We start from the raw sequence: 21,924 nt of genomic DNA on the forward strand, positions 1-21,924 counted from the left end.
TTAAGGAAGAACTTTGCAGAAATTTTTTCTGAGACTTAGAGAAGTCTTAAGTAAGTTCTAATATAAGAGACTTTTGATGAAATAGCAAATTTAAGTGCAACCAAGACAGTTTGTAATTCTGGTACATAGTAGCATATTGCAGAGCTACCTCTTTACCTAATTTAGTTTCTTCAGCATAGAAGAGGTCTGGAAATCTTGTCTGCTGATTTATCTTGCGTAGTCTGCTAAGGCTAACACTTAAGCACTTTTTGGTACTTCATAAGTATCTGTAATTTGCAAGTCTTTGAAAATTAAGCTTCCCAAATTTGTGGGTTTTATAAAGCAAAACTGGAATGTAATTTCAGCACGTTTCCTTTTGTAGCGTTTATTGACTACTGATTAGTTTGTGTAATGTGTTATAAGTCTAACCTTTGTCAGGTCTTAGTATGAGATTCAGGATTTTATTTTCAGCATTCAGCTTGGTTTCTTGTAACTGTTGAAAGCAATCTTTCTGTCATAGTTGGGGAATACTAGAGTGGTGAGCTCTGAAGACTAGATCTATGAAATAAATGGAAATAGAAACTTGTTTTGGGGCACCTGATATATTAGTTAATGCTTGTTGGTAGTGTTCTGACATTACTATTTACAGGAAGAAAGGCTAGAATGATTATAAGAGAGATGCGTATTTATACATTATTTCTAACTTCAGTTTAGCTTTAAATATTCTCTTTATGTACAGATTAACTCTCATATCCAAACCAGCTGTAGTCCAACTCCATAGTTAAACATGATGTTTAAAAAGACTCCATTGCTTTTGTAATTTTTAGACAGCATTTTTCCTGTTTTAAATACTCATTCCCATCAGTGTAACAAAGTCCAGCTCCCTTAGGTGTTACCGGTCTGATGTTCCAAGAGGACCTCTTTGTCAAAATATCCTGGAAGTAATGTTATTTCAAACTATTTTTGTTTGGTAATGAATTGTTTTTAGGACAGCACTGACTGTAGCTTTTCTATCCAAGCCTAATCTGGGGAAAACGTCTTGAAAAATAATCTGAGTTCCTCTTCTGGATGCAAGTAAAGACAGCTGCCATGTGAAGTCAGCTTGGTAACGCACTTCAAAAGTTAAGGCAAAGCTACTTACAAATGAAAGTACCCAAAGGAGACGGAGCACTGCAGCTTTTAGGCTTGTGTTATCCACCTTCTGCCAAAATCAGTTATTTGAGTCCAGTCAGGTACACCCTGGTATCGGGGTATTTGAGTTCATACTTCTCTCAAATTTTGTTTAGTTGATAATTATTCGTACTCTCATCTATCCACTGAGATCAAGAATATGTGGAGCTTCTTAAAATTAGGTGTAGTGGTCAACCTTCAGTCACTAAAGTATTACATGCATAGTTAAACTGTGTGCATCTCACATATACGCATTCTGGGGTGTTCAGAGAAACTGCTGCCTGTTTGTTGCTAATAAATTCTTGTATTCCTAGTGTTTGTTAAATTTTGCTACATAGCAAAAGGTCTGAATACCCGTGAGTTTTGTGTTTTATACTGTGAGAACTTTATCATATGAGAGGTGCTAAAACTGGCTCTCTGGGTTTGTTGCAGCTGCTGTAGTAGTCAGAGAACCAAAAAGATGCCTTTTTAAGTTTCTGATGTGCTGTTTTGTGTTTTGGCGGCTCTGTATCATGATGTTGGATTAACCTAGTTTGCTGCCAACATCGAAGAAAGCTTATGTTGAAATTTAAGAGGCAAAATAAAGCTTTTAGATCTGGTTTATAACCTTCTAGATCAATATGAAAGTCATCCCTGTACTGGAGCAGAGAGGACAGTTACAGAAGTTAGCAACTGAAAGTTATTATTTATCCATCTTCTCTTCCCCACCAATTCTGTCATTCCTAAAGAGCACACAGGGAGGTGTTCTTTTTGTTTTTTTGCCTTAGGATTTATCTGATGTAGCGTGTTCAGCCTTTCTGGGAGAGAGGGAGTAGAGCAGTGGGCAGATTAGCCAGTTCAGGCTGCTGATGCAGCTTCGTTAATGTCTACTGCACTACCTCATTTTTAATTACACTAGCAAAAAAAATAGTGGAAAGGAAGTCAGCTTAGCTCTACTATGTATCGTTATCCACCCCTTTCCTTCTCTAGTTTTAGCCAAGTTCTGTTCTGACTGCTGCCCATTGACTTGGGAGCATTAGGAGCTTTTAATGATGGACAGTCTCATGTTTGATCCTTTGAAAAGGAAAATTGCTGGCAGTCAGGTAACTCTGAAGCTGTTAATTTTTAGTGATGATGGGGAAAAATGATCCATTTGTAGATGAGATGGGAGATGAGAAGCCAGCTTTGTGTTCCTTTGCTGAGACAAACAGTTTGGAAAAGGAAATTCCATTCTTGCATGGGTATAGCTGAGAATGCAATTCTACAAGTATAGCACACTTCATTCCTCTTTTATGAATTATTTCTGTGAGACTGTTGCTTTTTAAAAACTTTCAAATATCTCTAGTTATGTGGTTGATTAGCAGGGTTACTTGTGTTATCAGAAGGGTAAAAAGCATGTTATTTCTTTCCCTTCAGTGCAATAGAAAATTCCCGTGCTGATATCCCTGTAGTCAGCTCTAGTGAAGCTGAGCAGTCAGAACCTGACTGTGATATTGGTGGGACACTTGAGGCTGACCCTCAGAGTGAGCCTTCCTCTTTTGTCAGCCCACCAGAAAGGTGAGTATTGAAGTAGGTTGTGTTTCTGAATAATTGAAGAGTAATCGTTCTTTTCTGCCTTGGCCTTGCAACAAACATTTGCATGTGCTTGCTTATCTACATAGTTGTGTCTGTGTTTATTGTTGCGTATGATTGAAAATGTGATCATTTTATAGGTCCTGATACTCTTAAAACTTTCAGCCTTGCAGGTCAACATATAGAGAACATATCATCTTCACATGGCAAGGGAAAGAAGACAAAATCAGAGTTTGACTCAAAAGTTTCAGCAGCTGAAAAGGGAGCAGATGAGCAAAAATCTGCTTTGAATGCTTCAGAGAACTTAAAAGAGGTAAGCAGAGTTGATATCCGCTCAGTACCCAGAGAAGCCTAATGTCCTCAGTTATGTTATCACCAATGTTAAAGATGAGTGATATCCATCAATTTTCTGATTGCTACTGTAGGAATGCACAGCCCTCACATTTTCAGCACTGTGTGTGGTTTTGATATTGCGGTGTTAACAAGGCTATAATAAAATGGGAGAAAAGGGCAGCAAAGTTGATCCATTGACACAGAACAGTTTTTCTGAGCAAAGTCTCTTCGAATACAAGGTTTGGGGAAATCAAAACTATCTGAAGCAGGATCCAGAAGAAATGTTCTTAATGTAACAGTTAAGTTGGGACTTCCTGCAGGATGCTGATTTTTATTTTATTTATTTATTTACTTACTTACTTATTTATTTTAAAGGGGGGAGTTTGCCCAGTCCAAGTAAACTTATAGAAGTCTGAGTGTTGAATCTTGACTGAGTCTTGAAGTTCCCAAATAGTAAGCAGATGGCTAGAGGCAAAGATGACAATTAGAGGAAATAAAAAATGTGTGGTGTGTTTTTGTTCTTTCCTAGATATCTTATTTGTCCACTGTTAAAGTGGGATGCTTAGTCAGACTCATCTTTTATACTTGACTGTATGACTGCTTTTATGTTCTTACTGTCAGGCACTTCCTAAAGGTTATGTTTTTAAATAAGTAAAGAATGATCAAGGACATGGCAATACCATTTTTTGCCATTTTAGGATCACATTTAAACTGTCAATAATTTTGATAGCTCTCTTTTAAAACTGAGAAGTTTTTCCCAATATTATTGAACAGAGTACAGTGTGCCTTAAAATAACTACATGCAGTTAGGAAGAGTCTTCTAAACAACTTATTACAGACAAATTGGTATAAACCAATATTAAAAAAAAATCCAGGGTTTTCTTTCTTTACTCTTATGTTTTAAAGACTGCAATTTAAATAATTATGGTGTTGGCCTGATGTCCTAGTTAAGAGCATGATTTGGCATTGCTTAGTCAGATTTTTGACTTAAACTTTTGTCATAGTCCAAGGAAGATCTTGTATCCTGAACTTTATTGGAAGAGGAAGATACACCTTTTTTAGGTCCTCTCATTCCTAATTATATTGGGGATGTATTTTTAGGTATGCCACTTCTAAAGTTCTGTTGCAGTGTAGTAATGTGAAGATTTTTATTGTCACTTAAGTCCAAATATATGGGTTTGGCTCTCTTTTGAGGACTTTCAGCTACAGAACTGTATGTGAAAGATTTCTTGCTTTAAGTACGGAGAAAATGTCAAACAATAAAGCAGTCATTCTAGAAACTACCTGTAAAATGTTGTCTACAAAATAACCTCTACACTTCAAATGTTGAGCAAAAGCTTCTCACATATCTGGTGGTGTGCTGGAAAAGTGTTTTTACAAAGGAGGAGACTTGAAATGGTATAGCATATCGTTAACCTAAAAGGGTTGACGCTTTATCAGGCAAGTCCAAAGCGCTATTTCTTTGATAATTAAACATTAAATAGAACATTTAAAAAAAATCTTATTCTGCTGTTTTTTTTATATGTTCAGAACTCTAGTGGATCTCTAGAATTCTGATGCAACCAACATTCTTATTTGAAGAATTCTGTTACATGGAAACCTTTTCTCCTTAGGGAGGAGGAAAAACAAAAATCTTCAAGAAAAAGCAGACGTTTTATGAAACAGAATGCTTATGTTTTACTTCAGATGTATTAGTTTAGCCACAAAAATTACCAGCAGTGAAAGAATCTATAATTCTGAGGGGAAATAATCACGTGCTTTTCCTGGCTTATGAACTTACCTTGGCACTAAGTTTTTAACATGATGCATCTGCTGTTGACTTGATGAGCACATGCTTTTTATTTTATTTTTTTTTAAAGCATTCAGGTTCATCATTGTTTTCATTGCTGGTACTGAAAAATATTTATGGTTGATGACTTTCTCTTGCAGAAAGACTATAAGAAAGCAGGAGAAATTGACCCTACGTCGGTGATGACTCCAAAGGACCCTGAAGACATTCCAACATTTGATGAATGGAAGAAGAAAGTTATGGAAGTAGAGAAAGAGAAGAGTAAGTTCAGGATTCATTGGTTTGGTCTAAATACAGACCACTTTCATCTTCTCTCAAATTTGAATAGTGAAACTGTCTGAATTTGGAATGCAGCCTGGAACTTTGTTTTTCTACTAGAACTGCATAATTGATAGCATTTAATATAGAAAAGCAGCGAGCAGAAGTTCCCTGAAAGTGAAAATACTGTGGTTTTTTTTGTGGTTTGTTATAGTAGCAATATTTTCTTCTTCCTAGGTCAGTCAATGCACCCTTCTGCTGTTGGTGGGCAGCACTCCACGAAAAAGGTCCAGAAAAACAGAAATAACTATGCCTCTGTAGAGTGTGGTGCCAAAATTCTGGCAGCGAATCCAGAGGCAAAGGTAAACACTTGCTAATTATTAGTGCACCTTATTTCAGTTTACTCTTGCACAATAAGCAGTACAAAGTACGTTTATTTAAAACTGAACACTCATTTCTGAAGTAATCTTTTATTTTTGTGTTTGGGTTAATTGTGATTTTTGATTTACAAAAAAATCAACATACTGTGATCTGTCCCTTGTTTTAAGAGGGATTGCCATAGTTTCTCTCTTGGAAGGGGAGCAGAGTACAGAAATTGAACAAAGTTGTAATAAATAGTAAATAATTGCCATAGTAAATAATCTGTGATTACCCAAAAGGAGTATGGCATACTGTCTCTTGTGTATTATCTTGCTTAGAATGTTATGAAACTTGGATATTAGTTACTTAGACTAAGTGCAACTTATTTTTTGCGAGAGGGCAAAAACCCTTGCCTGCTGCATTAGGATCTACCATACAATTTAAAATACTAATTCTCTTCTTTATGCAGAGCACTTCAGCTATTTTGATGGAAAACATGGACCTTTATATGCTAAATCCTTGCAGTACTAAAATCTGGTAGGTTACTGAGGTTTATTTGTGTGCCAGGAGTGGTTATAGGTTTCCATCACAGTGGGGTACTGTATGTATCCTGTGGGACCAACATGACCTTGGTGTGTCTCCACCTGAAATGTATGTGTAAGAAACTTTCACAAATTTAGCGGTAGACACTCTGTCATGTCCCCCATAGAATTCTGTCTCTGGTATTAAGAAGTAAGTTTAAAGGAATAACTTAATTGACTTTAGTATTTATAGGTTTGCATAATTATAATTTTGCAAAAGAGAAAGCACTGCGTGTTCAATTAAAGATTTTGGTTTCTTTCCTCAGCTGTCAGATAACTGTAGGACACATAACTGGCACTTACCATGTACTAACTGGTATTTCAGGTGTGGTTTCAGTAATGTTTGCTATCCTTATCTTTTAGTTCTGTGACTTTTTGCCTTTAAGTACAAGATGGGTGAAGCTTTTATAGCTGCAGGTGCTAGCTAGAGTTACTAAGCTAGATATGCAGATAAATGCCACTAGTGATTTTGAAGGGAGCAACAAGTGATGCCTCCTTATTGTACAGCGTTTTTATAGGCTTCTTTTATACCCAGTGAAGGATGCAGTAACAAGGTAAAGGACTGAAGATTGTAATTGTTGAAGGCAAAATGCTGCTTTTTTTTTTTAATAATTTCTTCTTTGTCTTCAAGGTTTGTTATTGAGCTCTGTGAACCAGTCCAAGTAAAGCAGCTTGACATTGCAAATCATGAATTATTCTCTTCCACTCCTAAAGACTTTCTGGTGTCTATTAGTGACAGGTATGTTATCAAAACTTGCAATTCTGAATGAAAAATGAAATAGTTATTAAGTGGATGGCTTAATAAAACATGATCTCTGTATGCCTGTTATTGTGAATAGTGTAATTCATTGTGAAATTATGTGGGTTTTCTTTGTGCATATTACCAGTTACTAGCTTTTTTTATTTCCATGGTAAGGTAACTGTGAGGTCCTAGAAGACACGGTTTGTGTTCTTTCTATGCTTCCTATGTGGTTTTTTTTTCTTTCCTACCTTAAAAGCAAAAAGGAAAAATATGTTGAAAAGTAGAAATGAAGCAGTAGAAATTATACAGTAGATGGGTAGCAGATGGCAGGTCATAAAATGAACATTCTTTAACAGAATGCCACTGTGGTTGTGGGTTCTCCTCCCGTGTCATTCACACCATTTTTACATGTCTTAAACTGTTTTCAGTGCTTAGCTCTGTCCAAAAAAACCCCGCAAACTATTTGCAAAAGAAAATAAAAGTACACTATTGAAAGTAGAAGTAGTAAGAGTACTACTGATTGGCTGAATGGCTGATTAAAGGGTGGCTTTTATTATGTGTTAGAGGATGTTGTGCCCCCAGTACTTTTGGGAGTGAGCAGTTTATTCTGGTGTGTGAAAGAGTAGACATTTGCAGAGTGTATCAAAAACCTTTACTTTCCCTCTTCAGCGCTTGAAGTGTGTGGATTCTGATTTTCCACACTTGATCTGTTGCCTTTTTCAAACTCTGCTTTGCTCATTTTTTTTTTTGCTGCTTGCTTACAATAACAATTACAACCTGTCACTTGTGCAGCATGTTCTTCAGTGTTTGTCTGAGGTGACTTCTTCAGTTCCAAAAACTTTACTGTAGGCTAGTTGAATTTCAGTAATTGGATCAAGTACAAGGTTTCAACCTTCAGGGGCCTGCACACTGTTATAAGCCTGAGAGAGGTACTGCTGAGGTTTTGTGTTAGGACTGGCCTTACCTTGCAACTCTTCTTTCCATAAAATCACATTGCTACTGTCTTGCAATTGAAAAAAAAAAACAAAAGGGGTATTCTGTGAAAAGGCGTTTTGGGAAAGTTTGGCAAGTGTCTATAAACAGTGGGTTCTTGCATTTCATTAGCTGACTCTATTGTTTCTTTTCTAGGTATCCAACAAACAAATGGATTAAATTAGGTACTTTCCATGCTAGAGATGAGAGAAATGTCCAAAGCTTTCCTCTGGATGAACAGATGTATGCAAAATATGTTAAGGTAATTTCACGCCGCAAAAGCATCCATGATTCTCAGGAAAGGAGAGGTTTGCTGGGCTTACTCTGTGTAACAGAGCATCTAGAGACATGTTTTCAAAGCATGATTTACCATTAATTGCACTAGTTTCATTAGTGGCCCTAGTGCGATTGGCTATGTACTAAACCCTTGTCACACAATCACACATCACCTTCTTCATAATGGTAACTGAGGGGGTCTTGGGAAGCACCTTGTGTCCAAGTACATACTTAATTGCTAGCTGAATTAAGAAAAATCTAGACAGTGTTCTGTTCTATTTGACTTAACTGTTTTCTGAAGGTAAGGTTAGAACTATCAGCCTGTTTTGGCTGTACCTGCTTTGTATATATACATAAAATATATATACATGCACTCCCTGGAGCATAGATGAGAATATGGATATTTCTTGATTTTTGTGTTGTATTCTGCTATATGGTCTTAAGGCAATCCGAAAGAGCAAGCATTTGAATTCTGGTTCTCATCGATAGACTGAAAGTGCAGTTTGGCAGGTACTCAGTCATAGCTGCAAGTCATGCAAATGATTTAGGCTTACTGCTACTGGAGCACTTGCCATGAACTCTCTACCTTCAAAATAACCTGCAGCAAGCTATCTTTACTCAGGAGACTCAGAATAAAACTCCATAAATAATGTGGTCTTTGGACTGGGATAAAAGCTTTTGTGAAAATATTGGGATGTAGGGGAGGTTTAAATTCATATAAAATACAGAGCTTCTAGGTCCTCTCCAGTGATGCGTTATCTTCCAATTATGGTGCTTGCAAAAAAAAAATAAATGTTTGAAGTAGCTATGAATGATAGTTATCTAACTCCTCTACCCAGAAATTCTGCATGAGTCACAGGATAGAGATTTCATTTATTTTTAATTCTGCTTTCTGGCTGAATTAATGCCTTAAGGTACCTGGAATCTTGCTTGTCACTGAAGTTCCAAAATTACGCTGGATGTTTCAGCAGTTAATCCCTTGGTGGATACAGTGTTCTGCCTTGAATATTGTAGTGTGGTAAAATTTTTCAAAGGATTGTTCTAGTGATGTTTTTACATCATAGTACAAAAAGTAGGCAAGCTCTAAGTGTGCCTAGTTTACAGAAGAGTCCAAAAATGTTTTGAAAAGTTTAATTTTTGAAGTGGCTTAATGAACTTTTATCAAAAATAATGGAATTTTTTGTAAGAGTGCTTTTATGGGAATAGTTACCTTGATCTTCATTGGTAGTGTCTACATAGCATTTTAATAAATGCGTTCTACACTTGCAAATTCATTTCAATTAAATAAATATCAGTGTGTAGTCAAGATCACACTAGAAATACTGATGATTACAGCTTCTAAATGTATCATCAGATTCTCTATACATTTTCTTCCAGTAGTGGTTCTATAAATTGAAGCGTATTATACTGAACTTGAAGCAGCAGCAGTCCATAGAATGCATGCTGTAAAGGGATTTTTTTTCCTTTTGAGTCACTTCCTGTAATCTATGCTCTTAAAGGGGGGAAAAAAAACACACTCTAGTAAATTTAACACACTTCTGTCTGCAATCATGTTGCCTAGAAAAATAGGGTAACTTGTTCATTAATAAAACGCTTGTTGCATGTTACCTTCTATCTGCAAGGTACAAGGGCTAAGTGAAATCTTGCTACCTAGGGCAGATGAAGTAGTATTGCAACTTTATCTTTCTTGACTTGTCTTCTTAGGCATTTATAGTATTGAATTAAAAACAAGACTCTGTAGTTGCCTGCGGCATGTGTTCAGCCTTTGTACTGACATCTTTTTTTTTTTCTCTTTTCCTTTCTCTCGCTTCAGATGTTCATCAAGTACATAAAGGTTAGCAACCTCTTCTTTTGGAATGATGAATGCATGGGGCTTGGGGTGTTCTCTACTGCAACTCAGCACTTTAATGCATGGCAAGAACAAATCTTTGAGTCTTTCCTGTTATGGGCAATCTACAAATCCCTTGAGTAAATAAAACTTGCCATTTCAAGATTGGATATATGTGTTAAATGAACTCTTGACTGTGGGTCTTTGGAGTTTTAAGTACCTCTTATTCTGTAGGTGGAGTTGGTATCGCACTTTGGATCGGAACATTTTTGTCCTTTGAGTCTTATAAGGTAACATGTTAAAGTTTTTGCATTGTCTTTCTACTTCCTTGCAGTAAGGATTAGTGTTCTAATAATAGTCAGGCAACAAATGCTAGTCTTCAGAATATTTAAGCTATTTGGAAATACTGTGGATTAAGTAATTACTTCACTTGTTGTGTAGCATGTTTCACATCTGTTACAGAAGCTTTGGATCTTCTGATTTGATTCTCCAGTATGTAAGATATAGTTTAGATTTACAGGGATATGTTAGGAAACAGGAGCATGAGCGGCCTTATGGAAAACATGAGCATTTCAAGGCTGACCAAGCAAAACAAGGAACAAATGGTGAACTAAAAGGAGCAGGTGTGGTGAGTTATTTTTGGGAAACTGCTGTGTTGCCTGGCACCCCAGGTATGTAAAGTTAGTAGTGCTTGGAATACCGAAATTATAACAACTGTGTGTGTGTAGTTCAGAGAATAATTGGCTATACTGCTCCTAAAATAAAAACAACAACAATAAAATGAACAAAAACCCAATTAAACAAAAACAAACCACAAACAAAACAAACAAATATAAAGCTAAACCCAAACAAACAAAACCACAAACCCAAGCAGATTTCAATTCTTGTGCCAAAGCTATGTTGGGATTTGAACCTGGGAACTCTAGCATTATAAGCCAAACCATATTTTCAGTTGACAAGACTGCTTTAAATTGGTTTGATTGGATTTTATTTCAGCAGAACAGGAGGTCAAAGAGAATATAACATGTTAAGTGAGACAGTCATGAAGAGATAGTCTTGAAATTAGTCGAAGGTAAAGCTGAAGAGGAGGCCTAAGAGCTCTTAGAGAGTTTAAAACAAGGAAGTCTAGGTATGAGTTCAAGTTAAAAAGGAGGAAAAGTCTCTTTGGAATTACTAGAATTAAAAGCAGAATCTTGTTCTGGTGCAGCACTTGAAAACATGCAATGGACTTTGTGGATACAAGTCTGATAAAATAAATATACCTGCTGCTCGATCTTGGTCAACTGACGGCAACTATTGCTTATCTAATTTATATGCTACATATTACATAATGTTAATATTGTTTATCTAATTACTGATTATATCAAGTAATTATGTGACTAGTAGACTATTAGGTTTTTATTTTAAAACTTTGCTCATAGGGTATTTGGTACAAGCATGGTTGAAGAGTATGAAGAAATAGCTGATTCTCAGTATCAGTCTGAACGACAAGAACTCTTTGATGAAGATTATGGTAAGCAAATAATTTCTTAATTTTTAGCCATTCAGACATGTCTTGTGTGAGTCTGATGGCTTGTCATTTCCTGCATATAATAAATTATTTGACTGCTAAATTTACTCCTAGCATTGTTGACAGGATCTCAGGATTTCTGAGCTTATCAAACATTCCTTTTATGTTTTTAACAGTGTATTTTAACTATTTGGAGGGTTACTTTAAAATGCTAGTAATAAGTCGGTATTTCACTTGGCAGGCTGAGTAATGTCATATGCTGGCAGTAGTAAAAGATAACTAAAGTAATCAAAGAAGCTCACATGAAACAGCTTTATTCTTAGTTGTTCATAGCCCATTTTCTGAGATTGTATGATCAATGCTGCAAGTAATTGGAAAGGTGATTATTTTGGCTTGTAGACTTTATGTTCAAAGAAAAAAAAAAAAAATGAAAGCACCTACCTCCAGGCCTCATGAGGAGGAGAAGAGGGGAAAACCTCAGCTCAGTGGGCTGTTTGTTGCATCTGTGTCATGAATTCTGGGGAAACTGAAACCTGAACCTCTTTGGGTTACTCATTGCTTGGAGTTTGATATTTCAGTATGTAACATGACCTTTAACTTCTTTTCTGTAGTTTTATTTCCACGCTTCAAACTGACATAGTTGAATGACATGTTAAATCTTAAGGTTTGTTTTCTTTGCCTGAGACACATTCAATTTTGAAATTCATAAGTGTTCTTCTTTATTATGTAGATTATCTATTGGATTATAATACAGGGGAAGAAAAATCTTCAAAAAATCTCCTTGGTTCTGCTACAAGTGAGTATGATTTATTAGAAAAAATATTGCTGTGGTGAAACAAATTAAGCTAATTCAAAGTGGAATGACATTTTGTCATGTAACAGCTATGACTTTTTTTCTACTGAAACAATCTATTGTGATTCCTATTTAAGTGCCTCAGGATAAATAGTGACAATTTGAAGATGGGGTATTGGTCTTAAAGTGTTCTAAAAATAGAACATTCCAGTTCTAAGTATCTCTATTTTTTGAAACTTTCTGTACTTAAGGATCCTGAGCACTTAAAATAATATGGGTGTTACATAGGGATGTAAATAACCACTGCTAAAGTACTGTAGAACCTTAATAATTCAGAACTTGGAAATCTGTGCTTAGTTAAGGTGCCTTATATATAGGAGGCAATACAATGATTTACTTTGTACAGCTTGAAAGGAAGGGATGGAGGACACTGTTTCTGAGAAGGCTTTATGTAAATATTGTAGCTTCTATGTTCTTCATAAGACCTATTTATTTTTGGGAGAACTAAGGGCTATTGATTGTCTCTTGTCACTTTTCCATTGGAAAACCTCCAGGTGTGGGGTTTGGCTAAAGAATACTTGCATATTCTGTTTCAATGGTATTCTTAACTGCCAAATTATTTAGGACAGTATCAGCTGCCACACAACTTCCTCTGAAAAGCTTTTACACTGTCCTGCTCTTCCTTCTGTCCCAGTTAGGGAAGATTTGTTATTGTGGTGTAGGTTTGGACTCAGAATGAATGCTGTTTGGGCTGAGGCTTTCCTTTCATCCTGTAGTGGATCAGAGCTGCAGAGTTCTTTGCTACTATTACAATATATACTATAATATTTCCTAGAACATAGATGTCACTTAAGAACAAAAAAGTCATGGCTAGGAATATTGCACAGGTTAATGTGGTTTTCAAATGGGAAACATAGTGGAAAAGGCAGTTTTATTTCTAAATGTAGCCTCTTGTTGATGACAGAAAGCAGTATATTCTTCCCTGACTCTTTCAAACTTTACAAGTTCCTGTCTTCGAGCTTTCTTGAGGAGGTGAATTCACATGTTCTGTCTGCAAGTGCAATATTGTGCGTTTTTGTTGTTCACTGTTTGAAAAATGCAATGACTTTTGTTTTTTTAAGAGTACTAAAGCTAAGATTAAAAGATTTGAAACACCGGTGACTGAGATTGCTTTAGGAAGATGGCCGAGCACTGAAACATTGCAGTGATCATTATTTAATTCTGGCTGGCAAATTTTTTTGAGACCTTTCATCTCTGGCATGGTAGTCAGTGTTCCTTTTTTGGAAGGAATACGGAGTTGGTGGGTGGTTGTGTTTTTTTTTTTTTTTGGGGGGGGGTGGGTTTGTTTCATTTTGGGTTTTTTTGTATGTCTGTGTGTCTGGTTTGGATATTTTTGATGGGTTTTTTGTTTTGTTTAAATATATACATGCATGCTTAGACAAATGTGATGGACTTCCATTTTGCATTCTTTGTCTTAAGTAGACTGATAGTGAGGAAGGTGATCCTCTGAGGAGATAGTGGACTTCTCAGGCATGTGATCTTGTAAGAAATGCTTTGCAGTCTGCTAGTCTGACCCGTGAGGGTAGCTCACTGTTCTTTCTTCTGCCGTTCCAGACTGGCAAGCTTCTGTACCAACTCTCTTAATTCTCTTTCTGCTCCTCCATCAATAAGAAACCAGTCATACATCAAATTTAACATCTTTTGTTTATCCTGACTTTTCAATGAATATAGCCCCAGATACATACGTGATTCAAGAATGTATTTTCTGGCATGTTTTGGAGGAAAGGCAGAACCAAGGTTCTGAACACAGCTTCCTGGAGTTCGGGAAATTTATCGTTACTACTAAAATGCCACTCTATGAACTTAGGCATGTGACATCCAATACAGATGTATGTTCCTGGGTGGGGGAGAAATGGGCAAAACTGGACCAGCTTTTGTGTGTTTACAATAAAGGTGCTCTTTCCCTGGTTCTCATTTGCTAAATATGCCTGGCAACGGTGTCTGTTTTCAATGCAAGACCAAAGAATTAGCTGCATCTAATATATGTGCTGATATAGAGCAGACCCTTTTTGCATTTACTTCTGCGTTTTTTGTTTTTGGTTTTGTTTTGTTTTTTTTAAGAAAACTGTTCTACTTAACAGATCCTTTAAAAAAAAAAAAAATCTAAGCTGCATCTGTGGATATTGGTTACAGTTTTCTTCCAGTTGCCTTGAGTGATTTAGATTGCATTCAAGCAACAGATTGTAGAGAGTAGATTTTCGTCTTCAAATCTTAAAATATTTAGAATTGTTATGTTGCAGCAGTATCAGACCCTCTGGGCCCTCTGAATATGACCCCTTTGATTAGTTATTTTCTCTTTTAGATGCTATCCTAAGTATGGTGAATATTGCTGCTAATATGCTTGGAGCCAAAACTGAAGACTCCTCTGAAGCTGAAGGTATTTTTATATATATAATTTTATATATATGTATATATAAAAGCATGCTGGAAAGTATAATTTTTAATTATTTTATGAGGAGTTGGATGATCTCTGTTTAAATTACTTTTTTCACCTTTTATGGCATTCCTGATTAGCGCCATAGTATTCTTATCCTACTGTGAAAAGTGGAACAAAGATGCTGAATCTACTGAGAAGGGAGCTGATACAAGGAAAACATATGTTTGTTCAGCAATATTTGGAGATCTTTATTCTCTGTATTTACCCAGCTTCAGTTACGAAGTCTGACTTGCTGCTGCTTTGTGGAAATATTTTGAGACTGTCCATAACATTGTATACATAAAGTAACAGTAGCACTTCCATTCAAATAACTGAATGAGATCTGCAGTTAATTTGGTAGTACAATTAGTAATCTAAAATAAAATAAAACAAATGTTAAAAAAACGAAGCAACTAAAATTCATTGAAAACAAACATGGTTCTTGAGTTTTTACGTTCACATTTTCTTCCTTCCTGCAGCAGGCAACAAAAGTTTGTCTGAAAATGTCACTGCCACCCCTGCAACTTCAACAGCTGCACCAAGGCTGCTTGAACCAACTCCTGTTCCTTCACCAGAGTAAGTCATTGGTGTGAGGTTTGGTTTGTTTGGTTTTTTTTCCCAGTGTGTTCCTAGCAGAGACTAACAAGTCTGGCATCTTAGGTAGTAGAATGCTCAGATATGGCATGCTGCCTTAAACAAATGAAAAAGCAAGTATTTGAAGTGTGTAGTGTGGTAATGTAGTAACCAGGAAAGTATATTGGTTCAGTTACTGTTTATAGCAATTTCCATTATGAGATGTTTGTTTTTGTTTTAACAATTGACTAACTGTCAAAATGAATAGTTAACTTTCTCAGTGGTTTGCATTGTTTTGTTTAGAAGTAGCAGCAGCATTTCACTCTTGTCTGTTGCAGATTTATTGGGTGGAAACTGACTTAATATTCTTCCAGGTTTTGCAGGTTGTCTCCTGCAAAGGAGACTAATTATGAATGTAAGATCTGTTGCTGAAACTTCAGTTAACTTGTGTTGACAAATTGTGATTTAGAAGCTTGTATTTTTTGCTAGACTTCCCTTACTGAAAATATGTATGCAAAGGTATGCAATTAGGTTGGGAAGAGAAGTTGTATGTAGAAATTCTGTGGGTTTTTTCAGTTGAGTGCAATTTTTTAAAATTGATTTGGCTACTTAGAGCTGAGACTCTAGCTCTTAAATGTTAAGCTATGACTTGTGCTGTATTTAGTGGTTTTATGGTTTCCTAGCATTCTGGTTGCTGAGAGACTGAAGAAGGTCAGTGGTAATGTTGTGATTCTTGCATTTGTATTTGAAGGTTGCAACAGAAGAGTAAGATGCTTGCCATATAAAAACTTAGTGATATTTGATCTGGTGACTTTAAAAAGGCTGAGAGAATGGATAATATCTGATTGAGAAGGCTTGCTGTTTCAAAAGCAAGGGTCGAAATAATTTGTTTGCAAATCAGGATTGAAAAACACCAGAGAAAATACTTACTTACAGAATTTCTGAGTGTATCCAAACTGGCTTTTGTCATTGGAATAGGCTTCACTAATTTTCTAAAAGATCCTACTTTTGCAGTCTTCCCGAGCAGCGATATGAAACTATTGGAAGTAACATCCCATCTTTATCTCTTTTATTGTAGGCTTGTTACTACAGATATTCCACAGATAGATAAAGAGCAATTAATTGTGGATTTGACTAAAGAAAATCCTATTGTTCAACTAGTACAAGAGTATGAAGAAGATACAAGCCAGTCAACCGTAACCTTGCTGCCCAGTGATGATCAGGAAGAAGCAGCAGCATCATGGTTTGAACTTGAGACAGAAAAGTACTGCTATGACATAGCAACAGCATGTTGTATTTCCACTTTTTCAGAATATCTGTTTAAGTGGTGTTCAGTTGCAGTAGCCATGCATCGACAGCATAGTAAAACTGCAGGTAAACAAGGGCAAGATTACTCTGCTGATGTTCAGCAGCCACAGGTGGTTCTGACTGAATCTGTACATACGTCAATAGATGAGCCTCTGCCTGACGAATTAGACAGCAAAGCTGAGAGAACATCTGGATCTACTGTTGCAGTTGACTTCAGCGTTGCAGTCCATGAGGAGATCAGTAACGAGACCACAGATTCAGTTGAACTGGAACCAAGCCATCCTCAAACTGTCTCTCAATCCCTCCTCTTAGAAGTTACTACTGAAATTAAGCCATTTCCAACAACAGACACTGCACTGGAGCCTGCCAAAGATGATGCAGGCCAGGTAATGCCAAGAGTGACTCCCCAGGTGGATGAAGCTGAGATCAGTGAAGAAACAGAAAAGGCTGAGAGCTCTGTTGCAGAAGAAACCCCTGTAGTTTCTGAGACTAGTGTGGCCACTGAGGTAAAGGAGATGAGTGCAAGGGAGACTATTGCTACTCCGATTATTTTAAGGCCTACAGAGACCGTTCTGCAGCCTGAACATACAGTGGGCATGTTAGCTGGTGATGCTGGGGAGGGAAAGGAAAGCACTCCAGAAGTGCAGAAACCTGTTTTGCTTCCTGTTGAGTCTTCTGTATCTGCTGAAATGAAGGAGGATGATCAGACAGCTGAAGAAGCTTTCATGGCGATTCCAGTCTCTGGAGGACTGCAGAGAACAGCTACAGACTTCTATGCCGAATTGCAGAATTCAACAGATCTAGGTTATGCAAATGGAAATCTTGTTCATGGATCTAATCAGAAGGAGTCTGTCTTCATGCGCCTTAATAATCGCATAAAAGCCCTAGAAGTAAACATGTCTCTCAGCAGCCGTTATTTAGAAGAACTTAGTCAGAGGTAAGTCTGAAGACTGGAAAGAGTCTACTGTATGTAAACATGATTTTAGCCAACTATACAAAGGAGCATACACATATGGAAAATAGTACAGTGAAAGCGTGTAACCTAAGTCACAGCTTAAAGCTTTATGGAAAACTGAGAAAAGTACCTAATCCTATGTAGCTACTGGAGACCTAGATGTCTGCAAGTGGCAAGGATTCTCTTTCTGTATTTCAGTAACAATCACGTTTATTTTGTTTTGAGGAATATTGCTGTGGGTTTTTTAAAAGGATAAAGCATTGCCAGGATGTAAACGCTAATCTGGTCTGTAATCCTTTCAACAAAGGGGTACATCCTCCTGTTGCTGCTAAACTGGATGACACAGACCTGCGATGCTACCTTCACTGGGTTGATCATTTCCAATTAAACTACCGTGTTGCCAGTAATAGCTTTTGTTGAAGCAGGGAACATGGAGAGGGAATCAAGAGCTTTCTGTGAAGGATTTGTAGAGAATTCTCCAAAGTGAAGGTGCTAAGGTCTAAGGTGTTGAAATAGACTTGACTTTAACCTTAGGGGTGGGGAGAGGGGGCAGTAGGAAGAGGCACATCCCTGTTTTAATGTGTGAGACTTAAAAGGAAATACTACTGGATGTTTAAATAAAACTTCTTTGGACAAAAAGAAGCTTTCCCTTTGCGTAATGGTATTTCCTAAAGGCAGATGTAGTGCTGAGGAGTTTTATGAACTATCATTCCAGACCTTTATGCTCTTTGTTTTAGGTACCGAAAGCAAATGGAAGAAATGCAGAAGGCTTTCAATAAAACAATAATAAAACTTCAGAACACCTCAAGAATAGCAGAAGAGCAGGTATGGTTTGTTGAAGTACTTGTGTTTTCCTGCTTAGGAGAGTTTACTTTTCAGAATGAGTCACAAGTTGGTGCAGAAATCCTCTTTTAATTGAAGAATTTCATTAGTCACATGTCTGCCTTTTAAAAATATCCTCTCCATGCTTCCCAGCATCAAATCAAATTTTTAGATATGTTTCCAGGTGTTTTAGAATAAAACCATTTCTAGCTCCATTTCCCAATTTTTCTGTTTGGAAAAAAAAAAAAAAAACAAAAAAACAACAAAACAGTTGTCAGCTGGTTGTGGGTAAAATTCCTAAATGTTTTTGTCAGTGTAAATGTTATCCAGGTAATTTCCAACCTTTGTTTCTTGGTTGTAGCTGCACTCAAACCCATTTTTTTAACTTGGTTTATTTTTCATCTCTGATTTAAAATATGGATAGACAGTTGCCCTGATGTTGCTGAAGAGACATAGACTCTGGAAAGGGAGAGGGGTACAGTAATGGCTTATGCCAGATTTGCATTTGAAAGTGTAGTGCCTGTAACAAAAGCATAGTTCATTCTTTAAAATGTGATGTAAGGAAGTGAGAGCTGACAAAATTTTCCTACTCTGCCATCCTGGCTTTCCTGAGCAGTGCTACCTGCAGTGCTGAATAATCGCTAAAGCAACTGTGCATGTGGCATAGCAGACTGAATGCCAAACTGCCTGGAAAATTCTGGAGTGCCATCCCAGGCCTGTAGTTTGCTTATCCATCAACACTGAAGAAAATCACAGCTTCCCTGAGATCATATATGTGGTCTTTTCTGCCTTTGTTTTTTTTTCTTAGTAGTATCAAATGCTGGTCCATCTGAGGTGTTCTTCCTTGTTAATCTCCCTAGTGTTCTGCTCACCTTTCTTAACTTCTCACAGGATTAAGAATCCTGTTAGGGCTCTTTCCAGGAAGGAGGTGATAGCAGCAAAGGACTTGGGCTCCTGTCATTAAGTGGCTGACTTGCTGTGTGTCAGCTCCTAGACTTGAACTCTGCTTGGTCATCTGCATGTGTATATTGTAGCATGACAGTACTCAGCTTCCTTACAGTGATTGCATAGAACTGGCTACTTAATCTGCCCTTCATGAAGATAGCAGAAGTCACTATAATGAAATGCACTTGGCATGATGTTACAAAACACGATTTGATAAGTAAAAATGTTGATTTTATTTTTTTTAAGTGTGTGTGAGACTAATGCTGCTTAAGCAATTTCAAGTGTTAGATGAAAGTTTTGTTGAAAACAATGCTGAATAGATCGTGTGGCTACAAAATGCCTGTGTCAGACAGAATGCTAACTTGGTACATGTGAGACTGACTGTATGATAGTGGGAACCTGACAATTAAATAGCATGGCCATAACTCTCTTTAACACAGGATCAACGGCAAACAGAAGCAATCCAGCTGTTACAGGCACAGCTCACCAACATGACACAGCTAGTTTCCAATCTGTCAACAACTGTGGCGGAGTTAAAACGTGAGGTAATTATAATTTAGAAATACGGCACGAGAATTCAAAGGAAATAGATGCATAAACATATCTCAGTTTGAAGAGGCCTGGAATCATTATATGAAGCATTTCATTTGGGAAGTTGTCTCTAGTGTTGCTTTCAACCTACTTTAGCAGCTGGCCAGGGGAGGGGAGGGAGGTTTAAGAAGCTTGATCTGCCTTCTGCACAGCAATGTTGGTAATTTCTATTACAGCCTTACTTAGCCCCATGATTATAGTCTAAGCTAACAATAAAGATAACAGAATAACTTAATATCTCAGCCTTTCTGTAGTGCACTGGAATTTATATCATTCTGTGAAATGATTCTTAATGAAATTAGAAGTCTAACCACTGACTTTGAAATGGTAATCATAGGATTTGTTGCACATATAGAATGTTTAACACACATCAGAGGGAATGATAAAGTTCATGCTTCAGGAACTTTTCTGGCATTTGCTCTGTTATGTAAGCAGTTTGATTGCGTGGCTTTGTTACGCAGCTTTAGTAAAAGGGGATGGTTTGCAGTGTCCAGCATTTATATTGTCCACTTAAATACTAACAGACTTGTGCCACAGGAGGTTTAATGTGCAAGAGTGTACTGGCCACTGTTGGAACTGGGCTGTAATAACAGATGAGTGTGTGGAGGATTGCACACTTAGCTACTGAATGGGAGGCTCATGTAGCTGAGACACCCTTTTCCTTTCCCCGCTGGCTGTTGTGATCTTTTGAGATTAGGGGAATCTTGGAAAGAATATTAGGAACATGTTCTCTAATATGTTTACATTCTCCAGCCTTAGATTTCAAGCAGTACCATAAACATGACTTTTTTGTGTATGTTGCCAAAGACATCTTGAGCTATTTTCTGACACTTTAGTGAGGTTCCTTTGATGCCTGGCTGGCTAAGCTGCTGTTCATGAGTGCTGTGGTTTCAACCAGGAGTTGACAGTGCTGATCGTCAGGGTATGTTAAATGAGTATCCTGGGCCTGGAACACATGGCTTTCCCTGAACTCAGCTCTGGTCACCCGAGTCTGTTAGTCTGAGACATTTGCTGGTTCCAAAATGAGAGGTCATGTTCCTTGTCCTCTCTAAAGTCTTTGTGTGACTTCTGAGATCTCTTACTGTGTTCAAGATAGATTTTTATAGGAAAGCAGCTGTGCGATTCGTTTGCTTTTTTAAAGCAGCTGCAAAATATCCTTGGATTTCAGGTTCCATATAATTCTAGTAAGCTTCAGAAATTAACATACTTGAAAAAATCCTTCTGTTAGGTTGTGAAATGGAAGGATAGTAAGAAAGATAAAACCCATTGAATCAAGTGACTATAATGTTACTTATTCTGTGAAGAACTGCAATCGAGGTAATGAAAAGCATTGTAAAATTGAGATAGTATTACATCAACCATAAAACAGCGAAGTTACTTTCTTAGTACCCTTTCCTATGGAAGGTATATAACTTCCAGGTAGGTCTGAATGCTCTGTGCGAGGGGTGGCTGCTGCTTTAAGTTATAGTAGTACCATAGTTGGGTGAAATTTTGCCCTGTGGTTTTCAGCCTTCAGTCTTTGAACGCTGCGTAGCCAACAGACTACATCAAACCTCAAAAAATACTCCAATTTGAACAAGTGTTTAGTGATATTGAAGGAAAGTGACTTGAAAATGTCATTTCTATTCTTTTAAAGATTTTAATGTTTAAAACAAGAATAATAGTATCATGAAATTATTCTTTGTCTAACAACTGTATCAAATTCTTCCAGGTTTCTGATCGGCAGACTTACCTTGTGATTTCTCTGGTTCTCTGTGTCATTCTGGGCTTGGTGCTATGTGTGCAGCGGTGCAGAAGCAATTCTCAGTTCTGTGAAGATTACCTCTCAAAAATTCCCAAAAGTAATCACTACCCTAGTCCCAAAAGGTAATGCATTTGTATTTGAAACTTAATTGTTCTTGCAGCTTTTATTGGTATTGCCTAAATCTGCTGCAACTGGCACATCTGCTTGAATTCTGAGTTTTCTTTCTGCAAACTCAAAATTGATAGCAAAGAACCGTTACTGCTCTGTAGTAATGCTCTCCTAAGAGCATTTTGGGGCTACTGCACTTAACATGCCATGATAGTTCATTGCAAATACAGTACTGTGTCTGTTTGCAAGGCTTTCTTGGG

The 21,924-nt window shown here is 37.1% G+C and overlaps 1 protein-coding gene across 3 annotated transcripts in view; it reads left to right on the forward strand.

Annotated features, from left to right (window-relative positions):
* Positions 1-21,924, forward strand: part of SUCO (SUN domain containing ossification factor) — a 42,328-nt gene that overhangs the window by 16,752 nt on the left and 3,652 nt on the right. For 2 of the 3 annotated variants that reach the window (XM_082054703.1, XM_082054705.1), the window contains 17 exons: positions 2,545-2,685; positions 2,866-3,013; positions 4,963-5,083; positions 5,318-5,442; positions 5,910-5,977; positions 6,653-6,760; positions 7,892-7,997; positions 9,825-9,845; positions 10,074-10,129; positions 11,261-11,352; positions 12,080-12,145; positions 14,505-14,579; positions 15,098-15,194; positions 16,270-17,436; positions 18,192-18,279; positions 19,662-19,766; positions 21,524-21,678. In XM_082054703.1, coding sequence (XP_081910829.1) covers positions 2,545-2,685; positions 2,866-3,013; positions 4,963-5,083; positions 5,318-5,442; positions 5,910-5,977; positions 6,653-6,760; positions 7,892-7,997; positions 9,825-9,845; positions 10,074-10,129; positions 11,261-11,352; positions 12,080-12,145; positions 14,505-14,579; positions 15,098-15,194; positions 16,270-17,436; positions 18,192-18,279; positions 19,662-19,766; positions 21,524-21,678 — 2,739 coding nt within the window. The remainder of the gene's footprint in view (positions 1-2,544; positions 2,686-2,865; positions 3,014-4,962; positions 5,084-5,317; positions 5,443-5,909; positions 5,978-6,652; positions 6,761-7,891; positions 7,998-9,824; positions 9,846-10,073; positions 10,130-11,260; positions 11,353-12,079; positions 12,146-14,504; positions 14,580-15,097; positions 15,195-16,269; positions 17,437-18,191; positions 18,280-19,661; positions 19,767-21,523; positions 21,679-21,924) is intronic. The other variant, XM_082054704.1, reaches the window with a different exon arrangement.

The sequence above is a fragment of the Streptopelia decaocto genome (assembly GCF_964273445.1).
Source record: "Streptopelia decaocto genome assembly, chromosome: 5".
Classification (NCBI taxonomy): Eukaryota; Metazoa; Chordata; class Aves; order Columbiformes; family Columbidae; genus Streptopelia; species Streptopelia decaocto.